Below are 23,186 nucleotides of genomic sequence, written 5' to 3'. Positions count from 1 at the left end.
GAGCCCACTGAACACCTGAGCCTCTCAGGACCAGAGGCTAGATATCCTCCTGGCCCCTTCAGAAGTCTTAGGTGAAAACGTTCCTCTAGTACACGGTAGTTTGGTCAAGTAGCCAGGACTGAAATTAGGAACTGAGCCCCTTCTCTGGAATAAACACACGTTGCTTTAGAATAAGTAAAGTTTATTAAAATAAAAAAATAAGAAAAGGGATAAAAGGGTACAACAGATAAAAAGGTACATACAAATGATTTTTGAGCAGCAAATCAAATCCTAGGACCATACACCCAAAGGGGCAAGGTATATAACAAAACAGTCTACAAAAGGTTCTGGGCACAAAATAAAAATAACAAAGCTAACTGCCTCAGCTATACTTACAAAGCTTCAGATCTTTCTGAAGTTAGCGTTCTTCCCCTCAGGGTCTGCCAGTCAGGTTGGATAATGGAGCCACCACAGAGCATCACCATAAGCAAGGTGGTGCCCACAAGTGGAACACAGCCCAGAGTCCGAGGCCTCCTCTTATGGAGAAAATTCCTGCCTCAGCCGAAAACAATCACCTAAATAACATTTTCATCAAAGGAATTATGAAATGATGTTCCCACAGCACCTGGTGCCGTTCCTCTTGGTTTCTCATAACAAGCCGAAGGAGTTTTACGGCCTTGGCGGAACCAGGCCCCTCTTACTGATAGAGAGGCGCCAAATTGCTGCAAGCTGATACAGCTGGGCTGTAAAATCACCAGGTCACCGAGATGGGAAAATATACAAAAAGTTTAACTGTTTGCTACAAGTGACCCAGGAAAATAATTAAGGGGATCAAGCTGGCATGACATCCACAGCTTGCAATCAATAAGGTGCTCCAGCTGATGGTCACAGCAAACCTCCGATGGATGGTAAGTGGGCTAGAAAACACATCCTCAATCTGTACTCCCATGTTTGGGAATACCAAAGTCCCTCTGGTATCACTTCACCACCTCTGGCCAATGCTGACAATTTAGAAAAGTAATTTCTAAAAGTGAAGCCTCTCCTCTGAAGTTTTTTCATACTTCAAAAACCATCCTGGTTTTCTATTATTTAAAGAGTTGATGAACCTCCTTTCCCCTCTCCTTTCCCAGACTGTCCATGTAAGGTCAGTATTGTGCACTGGTTAGAATGTCGGACTATGACATGGGAGACCAAGGTTCAAATCCTCACTCTGCCATGAAACTTGCTGGGTGACCTGGGGCCACTCACTGCCCCTCGGCCTAACCTGCTTCACAGGGTTGTTGTTGAGGATAAAATGGAGAGGGAGGAGCTCCTTGGAGGAAAGGTGGGTTATAAACGCAATAAAATAAATAAATAAAAAGGAAGTTATTTGATTTACTTGCCAGTTCCTCTTCCTCCTCCAACTTCTACCTTCACAGAGCCGATGGTGCAAAAGCATATGGAGACTCTTCAACACTGGCGCAGCACTGGCGCAGCACTGGCCTCCTCAGAGAGACTGATGGATCTTCTCCTGGTGGAAGGGCCGACTGATCTCCAGCAGAAAGAACACGATTTTGTCCAGATTGAAACTACCAAAGGCATGAGGAACGTCTCCAGAAAGATCCCCTTGGAGAAGCTCTTCCTGCCTCTGTCCAAATTCAGCATCCCACCACGAATCTCGGTGACCATTGGAGTTGCTGGCATTGGCAAGAGCACTTTGGTAAAGCTGTTTGTCCATACTTGGGCAAAAGGAGAGATGGGCAAGGATTTTATGTTTGTGTTGCCACTCACCTTCCGGGAATTGAACGCTTATGACAAACTCTCTGCTGAGAGGCTGATCCGGCTGGCATCCCCGCATTTATCCGAGCTGAGCTTTCTCTCTGTCGGCACTGCCAGGACTCTCCTGATCTTGGATGGTCTGGATGAATTTAAGACTCTGCTAGATTTTTCCAATACAGTTGCTTGCACAGACCTCCAAAAGGAGGTCCAGGTGGACAACTTGATCACCAACATCATCAGAGGCAATCTGTTACAAGAGGTTTCCGTTTGGATCACATCGCGGCCTACAGCAACCACACAGATCCCAGGTGGTCTAGTGGACCGGATGACCGAAGTCCAGGGTTTTGGAGAGGCAGAGATGAAAGGCCATTTAGATTGCATGTTTGCTGAGAACCAAAGCTTATCCGATTGTGTGATGCATCATCTCAAGGCCAACAGATCTTTGTACGTATTGTGCACCGTGCCTTCTTTCTGCCAGATCTTTGGGTCCTCAATGGGCTATTTCCTAAAGAGCACTGATCACTCTCCGGAAATGTTAACTGTTCCTCGGACTTTATCGGAAATCTATTCCTACTACTTTAAAATGGCACTGTGTAGCGACTGGCAAGGAAAGCAGAAGGAAGTCCTCAAGATAGAGCAGGTGGTGAGTAACTGCAAGAAAACGATGAGTTCTTTAGGTCGGTTGGCGTTTTATAGCCTGATCAAGAGGAAATACGTGTTTCACGAGCAGGACATGAAGGCCTACGGCGTCGAGATCTCCTCCCTCCACATCAGCTTGTGTAGTAGACTCTTGCTTAAGGAAGAGACTCTGTTTTCCACCATTTACTATTTCCCCCACTTAACGTTTCAGGAATTCCTAGCAGCCACCTATTATCACACTGCTGCAAAGCGAGCCCTTTTTGATCTCTTTGTCGAGAGCGGCATGTCTTGGCCGAAGTTTGGCTTCCTCAACCACTTTAAAAATGCCATCCAAAGATCGCTGCAGTCTGAGGACGGGCACCTGGACGTCTTTGTGCGCTTCCTCGCAGGCTTCCTCTCCCCACTGGTGAACAAAGCCTTGTCCGACTGGTTCTTGGCAAGGGATGAACACCACAGCTACCGGAGTCATGTGATCAGCCTTCTCCAGAGCCTTCTGAGCATGGACCAAGCCATCTCCTGCAGGACTGTAAACCTCATGAGGTGCCTGCAGGAGCTTCATCACACAGAGGTCGTTGCCAGCATCGAGGAAGCCATGAAGAATGAAGCCCTGGCTGGCATGTTGACGCCGGTCAATTGCTCTGCCCTGGCCTATCTCCTGCAGACCTCGGAGGTGTGTGTGGAAGAGGCAAACCTCTCCAATGGCCTCACCTACCATGCCTTTCAAAGTCTTCTCTCTCAGCTCCTCTACTGCAGTAATCTCAGGTAGGTCACAGCCAGAGCTTAATGTGAGCCGGGATTCACCAGGGCAGGGATGGGAAACGTTTTGCCCTCCAAATGTTGCTGGACTACTTCCCGTAGCCATGCTGACTAAAGAACCAAGTTCAGAGTAGGGATGCCGGAGAATCCTGACGGAAACAGGATAACGGTGTTATCCGTCCCAAGTCCAAAACAGAAGCCAGTCCAGCAGATACGACTGGTGTTCGCTGCTGTTGCATTCAGTCCGCACACGAGATGCCACCACCTTTTGCATTGTGTTTCCTTTTCATTGAAACAAATGGGGTGGAATAACCTAATGGCAATATAATTATGTCATTTCGCCCAAACAAGCGGGGAGAATAACACAGCTTTGGGTGGAAGATGAACTGCAGGGGACTGGAAACAGTGCTGCATGCAATGCATACTGGGTGGGATGGAAAGCAATGCCTTCTTAAGTCCCTAGTTCAGAGGCAGTATACCTCTGAATAAGAGTTCCTGGGAAGCAATGGAAGGGAAGGGTTGTTACCTTTGTAGTCTGTTAGGGGGTTTCCTGGAGGCATCTGGGACTACGGGGACCAGGATTCTGGACTAGATGGGCCATTTGTCTGATCCAGTGTAGGTGTTCTCATGAGGTCTATTACGATAGCAAAATGGAAGATCTCTGCCCAGGGGGAGTCTACCTCACATGCTGGAGGCAGGGAACATGAAGGGGCTGTTACCTTTGCACCCGGCTTGTAGGCTTTCCAGAGATATCTGATTGGTCAATGTAGGAAACAGGACCATTGTTATGGATAAGGTTGGATCTATCTAAGTTCTGCTCAGAGCAGACCTAGAAATTAGTGGACCCAAGTTAGTCATCTCCATTAATTTCGGGGGTCTACTCCGAATAGGACTGTCATAAAATGCAACACATTGTAGTGAGATTGGAGTTGGACTAAATGATTAATATTTATTTATTTATTTATTTAATATCTGGCCTTTTCTCCCAGAAGCAGCCCAGGGCAGCAAGGGTTGTTGCACACACCCCTTCTCAACCATGCAACTCTGGTTATAAAAAGAAGCTGCTAAAGAAGTCAAACCAGGTGGACAAGCTTAACCTGATACACACCTTATTGTTAGGAGATTGGGCCTTTGCATAACTAAAGAGATGGCCAAGTACAGGTGATGTGTTGCCATAGAAACAAAATAGCTAGTGATCCTTTCTGGAAGGGGGCATATCTATTTTCTCTGTGTGGAAAAGACTTGGCAAGCTTGAAACTGGGTCTGAAAGAGACCCAGAGCCTTGGCTTGCTCTTTGTGAGGAACCCAACACTCTGGCATGGGCAGCTCCCTAAAAACCTGTTGGATTGTTAATGCTCACCCTGCATATATATATAAATAAGCCTTAATATCACAAACACCATCAGAGTGACTTTCATTCTGAGGAAAACAAGCCCAAGGTACATGCTGGGACTCTTCCCAGAGCGGCATGCCTGGTGCCATCATTTAGATTTAGGCACCCGGCAAAAACATTCATGTTCTCCCAGGCATTCAGCTCTTCATTTCTGGAGGGCTTCTGGAGAGCTTTTAACATTGTAGCCTCTTTTGGGGGTGGGTTGTTCCACTGTGTTATCCATGTATTATGTTTTTTAACTTTTTGGTTGTGTTAATTGTATATTGGTTTTATTCTTTTTATTGGACGTTACTTTGGGTTCATTTTTATGAAGAAAACTGAGTAATAAATTTAACAAACAAATAAATAGTAGCCATTGACAACCTCATCCTCCATGCATTTTCTAACCCTCTTTTAAAGCTATCCAATAATGAGCTAAAAGCCCTCAGGATCCCAAACGCAGCATAAAATAGTCCACAAGATTAAAATAGCATTTTAAGGTTGCTTCCAGACAACCTGTTTATTGAGCATTGATCTTGATTTGTTTGTGAGGCGGTTAGATAATGCTGGCTGTTTATTGCACATTTATTCTCATTAGAGATGGGTGTCATTTGCATATTGATGACATCTTGCCCCAAACTGTTGGTTGGACTACATCAGGGTTGGGAAAACTTTGGCCCTCTGAATGCTGCTGAACTACAATTCCCATCAGCCCCAGCACACATGGCCAGTGGCCAAGGATGATGGGAACTGTAGTTCAGTAACATCTGGAGAGCAAAAGATTCCTCATGTGTGAATTTGATGGGCCTTTGTTCTGATCCAGCTGGTTCAGCTGTTGTATGCTGGCTCATTCTCTCAAAGCTCAGACGTCAGTGTAGTATAGTGGTTAGAGTGTTGGCTGAGGACCTGGGAGACCAGGGTTCAAATCCCCGCTCGGCCATGAAGCTCACTGGATGGCCTTGGGCCAGTCACTGTCTCTCAGAGTAACCTACCTCACAGGGTTGTTGTGAGGATAAAACCAGGAGGGGGAGAACTGTGTTTGTAGGCCACCTTGAGCTCCTTGGAGGAAAAGTGGGATATCAATGTAATAATAAACAAATAATGATTCTGTTTTGGGAGTAAGGAGGGGGGAGATGTTGGGGATCAAGTTAGTTTCCACTCCAGCAAAAGATTTCTTACTGTGTAGCTTGTGGTTGGGCCAGGAAAGACCAAGGCAACAGTACAGCCAAGGCTGTAGTCATCCGGGGTCTCAGACTGTCACTATTTTGCAGGTGGGATTCAATCCCAGCCAAATTCAGGTTGTATCCAATCCTACTCCTACTTGGAGCAGACCCATTGAAACTGATAGCCATGACTAACTTAGCTTCATTGATTTTCCTGGGCCTACTTTGAGTAACAGTTAGTTGGCTATAGGGATGGGTGAGAATTTTGATTCAGTTCGCATTTCAAGCAGAATTTATCAAATCCACAATTTCTGAAACAATATGAGAACCGAAACAAGGCCATCCTTTGAAATTCACATTTATTAGAATTTTGCGATGCAGTTCGCCAACTAAACATTTACAAAAATGCATGTATTAGGGGAAAGCGTGCATAAAAATGGATAACATGCAAAGAGGCATGAATTGATGAGAAATGGCTGGCAAAAATGTATATCTTTGTCAAAACTGCCTACAGAAATGTGTTTTATTTGGAGAAATTTGCACTAAAATGGTGGAGAATTTTAATAAGGATTTTTTTTAAAAAAAATTCAGATCGCTGTAGAAATGTAGAGAGCTGAATTTAACATTGGAAAAATAAGAAACTGAGGGGAACCGAAACAAACAGATCGCTCCACCCCTAGTTGGATACAACCCATGGAGTTGATTTGGTGCTCTTGTGCAACAAACTTCCAAAGACTGAACTGTTTGTAAATAAGGAAAGTGATCTGGTCTAACATTTCCGCAAACAAATCGGGATGAACGCTCAATAAACAGGTTGTCTGGGAGCAATTTCTCAAGCTACAGTCAAGTAACCGACCCACCTTTTCTCTCTCTTCTGCCTTGTATTAACTGAACTTTGGTCTCTCTTTTCTTCTCCTTCCTGCATGGTTTGGCCCAGGCTGGACTCCAACCAGTTTAAAGACACTGCTATGGACCTGCTGGGCAGTGTGCTGAGTGGCAAGGATTGTCAGATCCAGAAAATCAGGTGACAATACCTAATGGCCAACTGTGCCGTGTTTAGTTGTTGTTTTTTCATAATGTGTACAGGCTGCTGGCTTGATACGGGACCAACGTGGGCGCTTCTGCCTAGGCCGGCTGGCACAACCATGCTTGGTTTGCTGGGGAAGCAGACCTGACAGGTAGACTGGTGGTAGGCCCCACCTGCACTAAACCTTTTAAAGCACTCTTACACAACTTTAAGCAGAATCCTGGGAAATGTAGTTATGAAGAGGGCCAATAAACTGAGTCTGAATCCTAGCAAGACGGAGGCGCTGTGGGTTGGTGGTTCCCGAGTTCGGATAATTGGTCAGTTGCCTGCTTTGGATGGGGTCGTACTCCCTCTGAAAGAGCAGTTCTGTAGTCTGGGGGTGCTCCTGGATCCATCTTTGTCACTAGAGGCCCAGGTGACCTCAGAGGCTAGGAGTGCCTTTTACCAGCTTGAGCTGGTAAGACAGCTGCAGCCGTTTCTGTACTGGGATAGCCTGACCACTGTTGTCCACGCACTGGTAACCACCCGGCTGGATTACTGTAATGTGCTCTATGTGGGGCTGTCCTTGAGGTTGATCTGGAAGCTGCAGCTGGTGCAAAATGCAGCGGTGAGACTGCTCACTGGGGCAGGGTATCACCAACATGTCACCCCGCTGCTGAAAGAATTGCACTGGCTGTCCGTTTGCTACCAGGCCAAGTTCAAGGTTCTAGTTTTGGTGTACAAAGCCCTATACAGCTCGGGACCAGGATACCTGAAAGACCATCTTGCCCCTTATATACCCAGTCGATCACTGCGCTCTGCAGGTGAGGGCCTCCTGCAGATACCATCTTATCAGGACGTTCGTTCTGCACAATATAGGAAACAGACCTTCAGTGTGGCGGCACCTACCCTTTGCAATTTCCTCCCTTTGAATACTAGGCAGGCGCCATCTCTGCTATCTTTTCGGCGCCTTTTGAAGACTCTCCTCTTTCAACAAGCCTTTTAGGTTGACACGTATCCCAGTCTGTGTCTGTGTTAGAATTGCTTAATATGTTTTTTAATAATGTTTTTAACCCTTTTTTAAAGTTGTTTTTTTACATGTTTTTAATGCTGTTTTGTTTTAATGTATTTTAAGATCTGTTTTTTTTTTTGATGTTTTAAAGTGTTTTTAGTGCTTTGTTTGCCGCCCTGGGCTCCTGCTGGGAGGAAGGGCGGGATACAAATAAAATAATAAATACATAAATAAGAGTGCTGAGAGTGGTTAGGAGATACCCTATTCCCCTCACAGAGCTACCATTCCCAGAATTCCTTGTGTAGAAGAAAAGCAAGCTTCCCATTGTGTTTAGTTCAGATCAGTTAGAGACACCTTTATTTTGTTCAAACAGCTGTTTGAAGAGAACCTGGAAGTTCCAAAGTTCTCTGCTCCTTAATTTTCACAGCACATATTTCTACCAAATCCCAAAGCACATGTAACCAAGTAACAGTATGTCATCATATGGAAATGTCATTTTATCTCGTCAGCTTGACATGTTTGACATGCATCTACTGTCTTTCACATAGAGCAGAAAGGATAGCAGAGAGATTAAACATTAATCAAGGTAACGATTTAACAGTCTAAAGTCTAAAGATTGCATCCACTGGGCTTGCAAATGCTTCCCTAACCCGTTGATTCTTCTCTTGTTTGATTCTACTTGGGTTATAGCAACTGCATGATTCTCGGAATATCTTTTTTACATTCCCTCTTCATACATTACACAGAACCATTCTACGAGGCATTCTTTGCTTTCGCAATTCTGAACCAAAGCTAGGAAATATGAAGCAAAGTTAAGGCCTAGGGTTTGCTGCTTCCACACTTGGGAAGAGGGACTGATTTTTAAACCACTCTGAGAATTGTAACACTGAGAGGAGCATAAGGGGTCTAACAGCTCGCCGCCCCCTTAACAAACCACAGTACCCAGGATTTTTGGGGGGAAGCCATGACTGTTTAACATGGTATGATACTGCTTTAGATGTGCAGATGAGGCCATAGTCTAATCTCTGTGTAAGTTTTGTGTGAGCAAATCGTGGTGAACGCTCAGCAAATGGGTTGTCTGGAGAAGACCGCAGTCTGATTAGAAGTAAAATGGGCTATGATTGCAAAGCCCACGTCTGTTCTGTCACATCCAAAGGAAATATTATGCATGCTCCACTTTGCAAGGCAGCAAGAAGCCCTAAGGGTAGAGCTTCCATAAGGGTTGGCTTCCTGTGGGAGGAGCGATCACCAGAGTCTTGCAGCCTCTTTTAGCATTTGATTTAATTACAAATGTAGAACACAGTGGAGAAAAGCAGCTTCAGCGTGTCTACAGGGAGTAAATCCATTGCTCTCTTCAGATTCCCAGGCAGAGATACCCGTGCCCTCGGAGGTGGGTAGGGGCCATAGCTCAGTGGTAGAGCATCTGCAAGTTTTAGAAGAGTTAATTACAGGTCAGACAAGTTTGAGATGATTTCTGTGACTTGGAAAATGTATTTAACGCTTTCCCCCCACTTCCCTGGACAGCTTGGCAGAAAACCAGATTGGTAACAAAGGTGCTAAAGCTCTTGCCAGATCCTTGATGGTCAACAGGAGCCTGATGGCGCTGGAGTGAGTATCTTAAGAAGCCCTGCTGAAACGTTTTGGTCCTTGCCATGTACTGTGGTGGGGATTATCCACTGGCAGCCTGTGGGATGAACCTGCCCCACCCCAATTCATAGCATCTGCCCAGAACAGATTTAGGAGGTGTGCCGGGAGAAGAGAAGGGACTTCTGTTGCACAAGCATAAATCCTTGCTGTGACGGAACTAGTGAGTTAGATACTGCCCTTGGTGTGTGAGGTTTCAGCAGTCTAGCAGTCCCAATGACGGGCAAAGCATTTTCAGACTCAAGTACTGGTTACCTGCTTGAATACAGCTTTATTAGTTGGACCAGTAAAATACAGACCAGTTGACAATCGAGTTTGCTGATAGTCTGGGCAGGGGTGGTTGGCCCATCATTATTTGCTGATTGGAGCATTCTCCTGACTCATCATTGGACAGATGGGACGGCATCTTGAGCACAAATCGTCATGAATGTGCAGTGAAAGGGATGGCGCCCAGTGCATAGGTAACCTTGGCATTTTCCTCTTTCCCTTCTTCCTTTGGATCCAGCCTTCGGAGCAACTCCATAGGACCCAAAGGAGCAAAGGCACTTGCTGACTCGCTGAAGATCAACCAATACTTGTTTTCTCTAAAGTAAGTTCTTCAGTCTCTAACTGACAGGAGAAGGCAGATGCTCATGATGTTCAATATCATAGCACCATTCCGCTGTCCAGTGGAGCAGAGAATCCGCTCCAGGTTTTAGCCAAACTTTCAAGGAGCTGTCCAAGGTGCTGAAATTGAAACACTTGGGCAGCTCCTGGACAGCTCAGACTAAAACCCGGAGCAGATTCACTGCCCCACTGACATCGGAGCCACCAGCCTCCACTGTCTGACAGTTTGCTTGCTTAGCAGACTATGCAAAGGCTGAATTTGAGAGGGGTGTGTTGATCGCGAAGTGTGCAAGGTGGGCCCCATCTGCAAAGGAGAGGGAGGACTCTGGCCAGGGAAACCCCAAGATTTTCAGCCGTACAGAAAACAAAACAAAAGGACCAGGGGTGAACTACCATCTTCCCCCCACAAAGAGAGAGAGAAACAGACTGTGCATGGATGTGTTTGCCCAGAGAAAAGGAGAACTCAGGGTCAGCTGCCCAAACCACCTGCATGTTCTGACAGTCCATGGGGGAAAGGGTTGTGCCGGGTGCCGGAGGAGGAAGAGAAAGGACAACACTGAAAGAAGATTGAGTGTTGGTGAAGAGAAGAGGGATGCGGAGAGCGCAAGGGCAGCAGAGCGGAGGGGACCACACAGCTCAGCATTTTGTTGTGGGTCCCACTTGTTCAGCACGGCTCATTTAATATTGACACCAAATCGAGCTTTCCGTGCCGTCAGCCCAGTTCTCTGGACTGCTCTGCCGACAGAAGTTCAGCAGGTGCCTTCTGTTTTAACTTTTAAGAGCCTGCTGAAAACTCTTCTGTTCCGTCAGGCTTATGCAGGCAATTAAGAAGGGGTCTTTTTTGCAATAGTTAGCCTTTGTTTTTATTGTACAGTGTTCTTTTAAAAACTTGTAACCGCTTTGTTTTTAAATGAAATAGCGATATACAAATATCTTTACAAATAAATAAATCTGCCTTGCATGCAGAAGGTCCCAGGTCTCAATCCCCAATGGCATCTCCAGGTAAGGCTAGGAGAGACCCCTGCCTGAAACTCTGGACTGCTGCTGCCTGTCAGTGCAGACAATACTGAGCTAGATGGACCAATGGGTCTGACTCAGTATATAGGCAGTTTCCTATGTCCTTAGGCAAAGTCAAAAGTTCTGTCTCTTCATGCCACTGACTCACCTGCTGGAAGTGTAACGGAGTTGATTTTCCCTCTTTCAGCCTCCAGAACAACATGATCAAGGAAGAAGGCGCAAAATGTCTGGCTGAGGCTCTCGTCAACAACCACACGCTGATGACCCTGCAGTGCGTCTCTCTGATCAATGCTAAGCTGCCTCATTATTTTCACCCGGGTTCCTTCCTGGGCAGCTGTCATTCCAGTCTCTGCAATGGGCCACTAATACTACTTCTGGGTCGACATCTCAGCTCAAGCTAGGGAAGGGCCTGTTTATACAATCAGTACTTTATCGAGCAATAAAGCTTTTCTCGGAATGTTTTGCTGCAGGCTGCAGATGTCGGGATGGTTGGTTTTGCCTGTTTAAATGCTTCCCTACCATTAAAAAGCAACAACCCTGCGTGCAGAAAACTAACATGTCAGGGAGAAGGGTTTCCCCGTGCCCATTGGAGGCTGGTCCATTGGGGCAAATGGGGCACTGCCCCACCAATGTCAGTCAACCACTGCCTGCTTGCTTTCCTACTTACAGTCAGTCCAAGGGGGTGGCACTGCCTGTCGACTCCCTTCTTAGTCTCAGCATTGTAGAACTCAGCTTGGAAAAACCACTAGAATCTTTTGGCTCTGCCTGTGATTGGCTCTGGCTCTATCTAATGTTGGGCTCTCTGCATTCCACCCTACAAATCCCAAGGGGCACCAGCCGCTGCTGCTGCCCCCCCCTTGGGTAGAACTATCAACATCCAGCCCCTCACAGCTGCAGCCTGAAGCTGAACATTCAACTTACTCCCCTTGATTCTTCGGTATTGCGTAAACTCTCTTCTAAAATCTATTTGCTTGTGTTTCTGGGACAAACACGAGATTAGCAATTGTGTGATTGGTTTTTTAAACAAAAATTGCAGGACTGGAGAACATCTCAACCTTGGGGGGGGTAGGAGCAGTAGTGTAGTTACAAATTCAGAAGTGAAGGGTCCCTGCATGAGAGTCACACCACACCCCCTCCCAGCCACACCCCCTTCCCACTTTCCTTCATCTGCTTTGCTCTCCCTGTTGTCTCGTGAGTCCATGCTCTGCTACAACAGACTTCCCTCAGAGTTAATCAACATGAAAGGGGAGGCTGTGTGTTAGCTACTGAGAAGAGTCTTCTCAGTGGATTACTTGCCTCCTTTCACTCTGATTGACTCCAATCAGCACGAAAGGGTAAGAACACTTCTCAGTGGCTAACACACTCCCCTTTTCATGCTGATGGGCTCATACATAGGGACCTGGCTGGGACCCTGTTCTCAAAAAAGTAACGGGTTTATTACCCCCCCCCCATGACCCCAGAGGACTACAACCCCAGGTTTAATCCTTCCCCTTGCCTCGTGTGATCATGATCCAGACTGGGGGCTCCACACCTGCAATTTGCATTAGGAACAAATCTGCCCTTTGGAGCAAAATGGAGCTGTTTCTCCAGTGCAAAGACCTTCCTATCCCCACATCAGTGTCACGATGTGGATGGGGTGGGAGGCTCCAGTTTGCTTTTAGAAAGCTAATCATGGTCACATCTGCACTACACCTTTAAAGCACTCTGGAAATGGAAATGGACTGCCTTCAAGTCAATCCCGACTTATGGCGACCCTATGAATAGGGATTTCATGGTAAGCGGTATTCAGTGGGGGTTTACCATTGCCTCCATCTGAGGCTAGTCCTCCCCAGCTGGCTAGGGCCTGCTCAGCTTGCCACAGCTGCACAAGCCAGCCCCTTCCTTGTCCGCAACTGCCAGCTGGGGGGCAACTGGGCTCCTTGGGACTATGCAGCTTGTCCGCGGCTGCACAGGTGGCAGGGCACGTAACCCCTGAGCCACTCACTATGGGGTGATCTTTAGCTGGCCCTTGACACCCAGGAGACACGAGGAGGGATTTGAACTCACAGACTCTGGACTCCCAGCCAGGCTCTCCTCCCTGCCACTTTAACAGTCATAGCTTCCCCTCTCCCCCCAAAATCCTGGGGGCCTCAAAATCCTGGGGGCCTCAAAAATTTCAGATTTTTTGGGGGGGGGCTTTTAAGATTTTATGTGTACTGAATATATGTATATATCCGGTGTAATTTTTTTAACAAAGGGCCTCCAAGCTTTATATAGCTTAGGGCCTCACCAAGTCTAAATCCGGCCCTGGAATGGGGTCTTCTCTAGTTTGTGCCTCAGATACTCAAGGCTCCTACATTGAAACCCCCTCTTTGCTCTATGATATGTGTGATTCCAAACTGGATGGCTGAACCTCTCCTCCAGACTCCCGTCTTCTCTGTGTTCATTTAGAGAGGCAGCTTTGCCGCTGGTGATCTAAGGCCTGGGGCTGATCTGCTGCTGATCTCTCTTCATGAATTATGTCTTCTCCTTTCTCCTTTGCAGCCTTCAGAAGAACTCGGTTGGAGCCCAAGGTTCAAAGAAGATAGCAGAAGCCCTGAAGAAGAACTGGGCTCTCCAGGAACTCATGTAAGAGCCGAGAGAGTTGCCTCACAGCCGTGCATGGATTACATGGGGGCAGCGGGGGCCTCAAAGGGGCTTTGGCGCCTCTTTGGAGAGCGTCAACAAGCATGTTGCTAGGGGCCATCTGTCAGACACTAACCCTGTGCATGGTAAAACAGAGTCTCGACTCCCCACCCTGCCTCTGGAGCAGGGATGGAGGAGAAATTCAATTCAGTTTACTTTTAAAGGTGAATCTACTTAATTTGCACATTACAAAACGATACGTGAATTGAAACACAGCCGTCGTTCGAAACTGGCACAGCTCTGAATTTTGCAAGGCAGTTCTCCAGCAAGTCATGTGTGAAAAAAGTGCGGTTATTATCATCATTATCATCATCCGACCTTCACCCAGAGGTCACAGGGCAGGTTACAACAATTTTAAAACACATAATTAAAACAGTTAAAAATAACCTAAACCCAGGTGGGCCCTACAAATATGCCTCTCAGGTGTGGAAGGCCAGGGTAAAAGTTGTACAATGAAGTTGTACAATGAAGTTGTACAATGAAGTTACCAGACGCACCTCGGTGGTGAGGGAGTTCCACAGCTGAGGGGCTGCCACAGAGAAGGCCCTCTCCCAGGCCGCCACCACCCCTGAGCTTTTGAGGGTGGCGGAACTACCAAAAGGGCCCCCTCTGCGGATCTCAACACCTGAGAGGGTCTGTAGGGAAGGAGGCAGTTGTTTTTCAGATATTTGGGGCCTAAGTCATTTAGGGCTTTAAACACTAGGGTAAAGTGTGCATAAAGTGCGCCTATCAATACATATAGTAGTGAAAATCGCATACAAAATGCATCATCTTAGGTGAAATTGCTTTGCAAAGATGTTTGTTTTAGGAGAAATTTACACTAAACTGCTGAAGAATTTCCATGAAGACCTTGTTTGTTTTTAAAAAAACCACCAACTGATGTGGGACTATGGAGAACAGAACTTTCAGACTGGAAAAATGAGACTGGACAGATCTCTTTATCCCTACTAGGGATGCAGTGGAGAGAAATGCAATTCTTCTCCCTCTAGTCTGACAAAAATGGCAGCGCAATTAGCCTTCAGCATAGCAATGGGAGGTTTCCCCCCCCTTAATGCTTATTGTCACATGGTAAGGGGATGTTCATCAAGATCTCCACTGGAGACAGAAGGGTCAAACCTCCCCTCCTCACATGCTGTGGTCTTGATTAAAATCACCCACCTACACACTTGCACTTAGCATTAAAAGTTTTTAAAACCCTAGATGTGGTTGCTAAGCATGCAGCTACAGTCTAGTTTGGCCGGCTGCTGGCATGCATTAAAAAGATAAAGGTGTCCCCACACTTGTAGTGCGAGTCATTTCCAACTCTTAGGGTGACGTCTTGCGATGTTTACTAGGCAGACCATATATAAGGGGTGGGATTGCCAGTTCCGTCCCCGGCCTTTCTTTACCCCCCAGCATATGCCGGGTACTCATTTTACCGACCATGGATGGATGGAAGGCTGAGTGGACCTTGACCCCTTTTACCGGAGAGTTGACTTCCTCCTTCCGTTGGAATCGAACTCCGGCCGTGAGCAGAGGTTTGGCTGCATTACTGCCGCTTACCACTCTGCGCCACACCACGCCATTACGTTTCTCTTATTTTCCTAGATTGTCCAGCAACTGTATCGGAGACGGAGGAGCGGCAGCCCTGGCTGAAGGGCTGAAGGTGAACAGGACCCTGCTAACTCTGGAGTAAGTAGCTTCTGTCTCCTTTGTCTGCATGTCTCTTTTGTTGGGTGTTCCCCCCCCCCTTTTTCCTTGAAGGTGGCTGCTCAGAAGGTTATAGCAAAGCCATCACGATGAAAGAACAAATGATTCTGGAAAGCAAAGTATTAATTTCTCAGGGCAACATGGGAAGCTGCTTTAGGCAAAGATCGATGAGCGTCACTTAACGTGCCGCAGATTAACTTGGAAATGAGCCAAGAGCTCTTCCCCCACCACCACTGCCAAAAAGGAGGTGGAAGATCTCGCATCGCTTTTCTGAGCCATCTGTGATAGTCCTGGTGGTCCACAAAAGCTCTTCCTGCCAAGCAGTGGAGGCTGGCCATTAGGGCAAATGTGGTGCTGCTTAACCAACCTCAGTCTGCCGTCAGCTGGTCCCCTCATCTGCCTATCTTCTTACTTACAGCCAGCCCCGGGGATGACCCTGGCTGCCACCTTCCTTCCCTTGGCCTCTGGTCATAGCCACACCATACGTCTGAAGTGCTCTTACAGCGCTTTAACAGTCCATGGCTTCCCCTCCTCCCCAAAAGATCCTGGGAACTGTCTATTGTTAAAGGTGCTGAGAGTTGTGAGGAGACCATTAACAAACTACAGTTCCCAGGATTCTTGCGGGGGGGGGGAGGGGAAGGAAGCCATAACTATTAAAGTAGTATAAGAGTGATTTAAATGTATGTGTGGATGTACCCTCAGTGTTGCTCCTTGCAGGACTCGGGAGGGAGGAGGATGGGGAGAAAGGTAGTGTTGATTGGTTCTGGCTGTCATTGGCTCAGGCTCCACCAATCTCTGGCTGTGGCTCTACCTACTGCTGGGTTGCCTGCCTTCCGCCCCACCAGTCCTAGTGAGCACCAGGCATCACTGCTGGCCATCTCCCCCAAACCACCACCCGTTTCCCTTTCATGTCTTTCAAAGGAAGTTGATCACAACCTTTGCACCCTAGGGCTTACAAACAGGGATGGGGGAGAAATTAGATTCTGATTGCATTTAAAGGCGAATCTATCCAATCTGCACTTTCCAAAATGTACGGGAACTGAAAAACAGCCATTTCCCAAAATTTGTACTTTTTTGAATGTTGAAATGCCAGGTACTGTGTACAAAATATGCATATACTGGGCATTAAAATGCATGAATTAGTGAAAAGAGCATACAAAATGCGTTCTGTTGGGGAGCATTGCTTTGCAAAAATGTGTGCGCTAGGCAAAATTGTCTACAAAAATGTGGATATTAGGGGAAATTCACATTAAAATGCTTTTTATGAGGGCTTTAAAAAATAAAAAGCAAACCAGCGTGGAGAGCTAAACTTAAGACTGGAGAACTGAGAAATGGAGAAAACCCAAAATGACAGATTCTCCCATCCTTACTTACCAAGGTCTTACAAGCTCCTGAAGTTTGTTTTCAAGCCTGACCTTGGAGAACATTGCCAGCAATGCCCGCCTGTTTTGAGGTTTTCATCTCCATCAGTATAAAAAAGAGACATATGAGGTGCTTGTTGGGGTTAAATGAAAGCCAAGAACAGGGTGCATGGTGAAAAGGGATTTGGAAGGAATCCAGCCGGTGCCCACACCTCACTCACCCATTATGTCTGTCGTTTCAGTCTCCAGAGCAATTCAATCAGCGACATAGGGGTGACGGCACTCACCCGGGCCCTCTGCTCCAACCAAGGGCTCACCAGCCTTAAGTAAGTCGTGACCTCAGTTTTGCCACCTCTGAATCGCTTTACCTGCCCCAGTCCTCTGATTACAACTTGGGGAAAGACAACGCTATAACTGTACTGAATGAATGAATGAATGAATGAATGAATGAATGGATTTTATTGTGGTCGAAGACCAATAAAAAAATACAGTACAGTGCAAACTATAAAAGCATCATAAAAAGAGTTAACGGTACAATAGCTATAAACTGATAGGCATATAACCTCAATCTAAGGGCAATCTACGGACTGCAGCGATCATTGTTTTAGTTGCGCTTTTCGGTGTTTAATCGCCGCATCACAAAAGCTCGCAACCTTGGATGTTACAAGGGGTTTTTTATCGGCTAAAAGGTATTGTACATAAAAAGCAGCATCCCTACCCGGGAATTTCTGTAAAATAGGGGTAATAAACCAGCTACGAAGGGGCTAGCATGGGACAGATGATTTTGGAGTTCCATATCAAATATTCTCTGCTGCAAAGAGTGAGACAAGGGTCCCAAGGCATTTCCAGGCTGACACTATTTTTAGCTGAGTTTCAATCGCATCCCAGCAAATTCAGATTGTGAGGTTGGTTTGGAGCTCTCGTGAAACAAACCCACTTTCCCCAAAAGGTCAGACTTTTGTGATAAGGAAAGTGGCGGGGAAATGCACTAGGAAGTATGCGGGATGACACTTCTTTGATGCACCATCATCTTACTTTTGTTTGGGATGGGTGAGAAATTCAATTCAGTTATCAAGCTGAATCTATCAAATCTGCATTTTCCGAAACACGAGAACTGAAATGCAGCCATCCTTCTAAATTTGCTCTTATTGAATTTTGCAATTCGGCTCTCTGACCAATATTTAGAAAAATGCATGTTAGGGGAAAGTGTGCATAAAAATGAATATGTGAGTGGAAGTAACATATGCATTATGTGATGAGAAACAGTTTGCACAAATGTGTATGTTCGTGAAAATTGCCTACAAAAATGTATTTATTAGGAAAAATTCGCATTAAAACCCTGGAGAATTTTCATCAGTGTTTTTTTAATCACAAATTGCTGCAGAAATGTGAAGAGATGAATTTAAGATTAGAAAAGTGAGAAACTAAGAACTGAAATTGACAGATCTTTCCATCCTTACCTTAGTATTCGTGTGCAAATGTGCTCACTGTTGCTTATGGGTGTCGGCATTTTGATTAAATCAAGTTCTGTTTCTTTTGAGTGCCTGCCTACATACCACATATGCAGGGGTGGCCTTAGATGTGCTGCCAGCAACTGGCACCCTAGACCAACCATGCAATCGGTGGCCCAACCCCCCAACCCCCAAGGGCAGATCTGAGCTATTTTTTTGGTAAACTGGGAAATGTTTTGTCCCAATGTTCTGTTTAATGTTTTTTAAGCGTCATTTATTTAAACAGAGGCATAATTATTCGGTTTGTCCATCCATCCATCTGTTCAACCAATGTTTCTGAGATCAGATAAAATAGAGACAACATTTTCAGAATAGTTTTGCACACAACAGCTGGATGATATTTCAGCCCAATTTCAAAGCAAAATGCATTAGAAATGTTAATTATAATTTTTTTCATTACAAATCCACAACCATCCGTTACATTATCCTGCTTTAACTGCTATTACCACCATATCCCCCCTTTAGGATGCACACCTTAACGTGGTGAGGGGGTTTGAGAGTGCTGAAGAAGCTGAGAGCAATGCCATCAGGAGTCTAGACCAAGAGGCTAGACTTCTAGCAGGGGCACCCAGGGCAGAATGGTCAAAGCTGAGACACCAGACTAAGATGCATCCAAACCCAGAGGAAGGCAATGGTAAACCACCTCTGAATACCTCTTACCACAAAAACCCTATGAACAGAGTATCCAAAATGCAACACGAGATAGTGCTGGACGATGAGACCCCTAGGTCAGAAGGCACTCACCGAGCTACTGGGGAAGAACAAAGGACAAGTACGAGTAGCGCTGTCACTAATGACGCAGCTGGGTCAAAGCTGAAAGGAAGCCCAGAGGCTGATGCGCACAGATGTGAAAGGAGAGTCCGCAGTTGTATGATGCACACAATAGGAACATGGAATGTGAGAAGCATGAACCAGGGAAAGTTAGAAATTGTCAAGCAAGAAATGGAGCGTATCAACATTACAATACTTGGCGTGAGTGAATTAAAATGGACTGGAATGGGACATTTTCAATCAGGCAACTACAAAATATTTTACGCAGGAAATGAGAAATCAAGAAGAAACGGGGTTGCTTTAATAGTGAGAAGTGATGTAGTAAAAGCAATTAGGAGCTACAACGGAAGGTCTGAGCGAGTGATATCAATGAGATTAAACGGGAAACCTATTAACATAACCATCATCCAAGTCTACGCTCCAACATCAAACGCAGAAGAAGAAGAATTGGAGAGATTTTACGCAGAAGTACAGGAGGAATTGATCACACACCAAAACAAGATACGATGATAATCATGGGGGACTGGAATTTAAAAGTAGGGAACAGAGAAGAACTAGGAATTGTGGGGAAATGGGGCTTAGGTGACAGAAATGAAGCAGGAGAAAGACTTATTGAATTCTGTGAAGCCAATGATTTGTTTCTTGCCAACACAGTTTTTGAGCAACCAAAAAGATGACTGTACACGTGGACATCACCAAATGGTCAATATAGGAATCAAATTGATTATATAATTGGAAACAGAAGATGCAGAAGTTCCATACTTTCTGCAAAAACAAGACCAGGAGCAGACTGCGGTACAGATCATGAACTGATCGTATCGAAAATCAGAGTAAAGCTAAAGAAGAACAACAAAGCACTCATAATGCCAAAATACAATTTAAATAACACCCCAGAAGAATATAAAGATCAAATAAGGAACAGGGTTGAGGCTTTAAACTTAGTTGACAGAGAACCAGAAGAACTATGGACTGAAGTCAGGGACATTATCAAGGAAGAATGCAAAAAGACAATATCTCTAGTTAAAAAGAGAGAAAGACCTCAATGGATGACTGAAGAAACTCTTCAAATGGTTAAAAAGAGAAGGAAAGCAAAAGCAAAAGGAGATAGAAACACAGTCAGAACCCTAAATGCAACTATACAACAACTAGTACGTAGGGACAAAGAAAACTATTACAATAGTTATTGTATAGAAATAGAAAAGGACAACAAAATGGGAAGAACAAGAGCCCTATTCCAAAAGATTAGAGAAATGAAAGGGAAATTTAAACCACGAGTAGGGATGTTGAATAATCAACAGGGGAACACACTGACTGACCGAGATGAAATAAAAGGAAGATGGAAGCAATACACTGAAGAACTCTACAAAAGAGATGCAAGGATGACAGATTCATTCATGGAGGAACCATATGATGAAGAACCAGAAATTTTAGAATGTGAGGTGAAAGCTGCTCTTAAAATTCTTGGAAGAAACAAATCACCAGGAATAGATGGCATACCAATAGAGTTGCTACAAGCTACTGAGACTGAATCTCTCCAAATTTTGAAAAAAAATTGTCAAGAAATATGGAAAACTAAACAATGGCCCAGAGACTGGAAGCGTTCAATATATATCCCACTTCCAAAGAAAGGGGATCCCAGAGAATGCAGTAATTACCGAACTATTACCTTAATATCCCATGCAAGTAAAGTAATGCTCAAGATTCTACAGCAAAGGCTCTTACCATATATGGACCGAGAAATGCCAGACGTCCAAGCTGGATTTAGAAAGGGAAGAGGCACCAGAGATCATATCACAACCATACGTTGGATAATGGAACGGAGCAAGGAATTTCAGAAGAAAATCATCCTGTGTTTTATAGGCTACAGCAAAGCCTTTGACTGTGTAGATCGTGAAAAACTATGGAATGCTTTAAAATAAATGGGGATGCCACAGCATCTGATTGTCCTGACGCACAACCTATACTCTGGACAAGAGGCCTGTAAGGACAGAATATGGAGAAACCGATTGGTTCCCCATCCCCAGCTGCACGTCAAAAAGACTAAAGTAATGACAACAGAAGATTTGTGTAACTTTACAGTTGACAATGAGGACATTGAACTTGTCAAGGATTATAAATACCTTGGCACAGTCATTAACCAAAATGGAGACAATAGTCAAGAAATCAGAAGAAGGCTAGGACTGGGTAGGGCAGCTGTGAGAGAACTAGAAAAGGTCCTGAAATGCAAAGATGTATCACTGAACACCAAAGTCAGGATCATTCAGACCATGGTATTCCAATCTCTATGTATGGATGTGAAAGTTGGACAGTGAAAAAGGCGGATAAGAGAAAAATCAACTCATTTGAAACGTGGTGCTGGAGGAGAGCTTTGTGCATACCATGGACTATGAAAAAGACAAATAATTGGGTGTTAGAACAAATTAAACCAGAATGATCACTAGAAGCTAAAATGATGAAACTGAGGTTATCATACTTTGGACACATCATGAGAAGACATGATTCATTAGAAAAGATAATAATGCTGGGAAAAACAGAAGGGAGTAGAAAAAGAGGAAGGCCAAACAAGAGATGGATTGATTCCATAAAGGAAGCCACAGAGCTGAACTTACAAGATCTGAACAGGGTGGTTCATGACAGATGCTTTTGGAGGTCGCTGATTCATGGGGTCGCCATAAGTCATAATCGACTTGAAGGCACATAACAACCACCACCACCATATCCAATATAGAAAGAGCTAAGAAAGCTCTTAAATGAACTTTAACCTGCAGTTACAAAATACTCCGAGTCAAAAACACTGTGTGCTCTTAAAACATGACCTTTCTTGCTTTTAAGTTTTGAATGTTCAGTCACTAGTCCTTTTAGATCCAGATTTCCCGCTGTTTTATGTACTACTGACATTGTGGCAAGTCTCTTTTGCACCATTGTTGAACACAGACATGTTTTTATCAAATTTTAACTTTGAGAAGCTATGGAAATTGGCAAAGTTAAGAGTCCATATAGAAACGGCTGGAAAACTGAGTTTATTATTATTATTACTGTTTGGTTTATACCCTGCCCTTCTTCCCAGCAGGAGCCCAGGGCGGCAAACCAAAGCACTAAAAACATTAAAACATAATAAAAACAAACTTTAAAACAAATTAAAGCAAACATCTTCAAAAACGTTACTTAAAAAAAGCTATCAAAACATCTAAGATTAAAAACATTTTAAAAAAGAAAGTTTAAAAACATATTAAAAAGCAATCCCAACACAGGTGCAGACTGGGATAGGTCTCAACTTATAAGGAAACTCTTCAAAAGGTGCCGAAAAGATAGCAGATAGCCTGCCTAATATTTAAGGGGAGGGAATTCCAAAGAGTAGGTGCCTCCACACTAAAGGTCCGTTTCCTATGTTGTGCGGAACGGACCTCCTGATCAGATGGTATTTGCAGGAGGCCCTCACCTGCAGAGCGCAGTGATGGACTGGGTATATAAGGGGCAAGACGGTCTTTCAGGTATCCTGGTCCCGAGCTGTATAGGGCTTTGTACACCAAAACCAGCACCTTGAACTTGATAAATACACTTTGATTTCTCATCATGTTGCAGGAATAGACAGGGAGCACAATCCTATGCATGATTACTCAGAAATCTAATTGAATTCCTCTTCTCCCAGGCATTTTAGCATTCAATTGTTTTTTTAAAGTGTTTTTAAATTTGTATATTTGTATATTTGTTTTTAATGTTTTTAATTGTTGTAAACCACCCAGAGAGCTTCAGCTATACAAATGTAAATAATAATATTAATAATAATAGTTTACCCCTCACAGGGTTCCAGTTCCTAGCACCCATAACAAACTCCACTTTCCAGGATTCTTTGGGGGGAAGCCACGTGCTTTAAATGTACAGTATGGATGTAGCCGCAGCTGCTTAGAATAATGCACTCATGACTTTTCTCTTTATGCTTTAGCCTGCGGGAGAACTCCATCAGCAAAGACGGAGCTCAGGGGATCGCCAAGGCCCTTCGAGCCAACAGCACCCTGAGGAATTTGGAGTGAGTCATTTGGCCTTTAATAAAAGAGGGTCTCCGAGGACTCTGTGGCCCACTCTGAGAAGCCACATGGCTTGGCAGCAGGGCATGTCCTTAATTTGGTGCTTTGGGGCTCAGGTAGCAGTGTGAGATGCATCTCTTGGGTTACTACTGCGGACCAAGGAGGGCAAGGCGCTTGCATAGTCAGCTGGAGTGGAGAACTTTAGCAAAACCC

At 45.0% G+C, this 23,186-nt stretch overlaps 1 protein-coding gene across 5 annotated transcripts in view; it reads left to right on the top strand.

Moving 5' to 3' along the window:
• The window catches only part of NLRC3 (NLR family CARD domain containing 3), a 43,051-nt gene that overhangs the window by 7,221 nt on the left and 12,644 nt on the right, over window positions 1-23,186 (top strand). For all 5 annotated transcript variants that reach the window (XR_009759377.1, XM_061599519.1, XM_061599517.1 and 2 more), the window contains 9 exons: window positions 1,398-3,138; window positions 6,605-6,691; window positions 9,210-9,293; window positions 9,835-9,918; window positions 11,140-11,223; window positions 13,476-13,559; window positions 15,204-15,287; window positions 16,909-16,992; window positions 22,892-22,975. Coding sequence is in view for 4 of the 5 variants with exons in the window: in XM_061599517.1 (XP_061455501.1) it covers window positions 1,398-3,138; window positions 6,605-6,691; window positions 9,210-9,293; window positions 9,835-9,918; window positions 11,140-11,223; window positions 13,476-13,559; window positions 15,204-15,287; window positions 16,909-16,992; window positions 22,892-22,975 (2,416 nt within the window). In the remaining variant the exon portion in view is untranslated. The remainder of the gene's footprint in view (window positions 1-1,397; window positions 3,139-6,604; window positions 6,692-9,209; window positions 9,294-9,834; window positions 9,919-11,139; window positions 11,224-13,475; window positions 13,560-15,203; window positions 15,288-16,908; window positions 16,993-22,891; window positions 22,976-23,186) is intronic.

The sequence above is a fragment of the Rhineura floridana genome, chromosome 17, assembly GCF_030035675.1.
Source record: "Rhineura floridana isolate rRhiFlo1 chromosome 17, rRhiFlo1.hap2, whole genome shotgun sequence".
Classification (NCBI taxonomy): Eukaryota; Metazoa; Chordata; class Lepidosauria; order Squamata; family Rhineuridae; genus Rhineura; species Rhineura floridana.
Note: the sequence above shows the minus strand (reverse complement) of the source record. Positions and strands in the feature narration are given on the sequence as shown.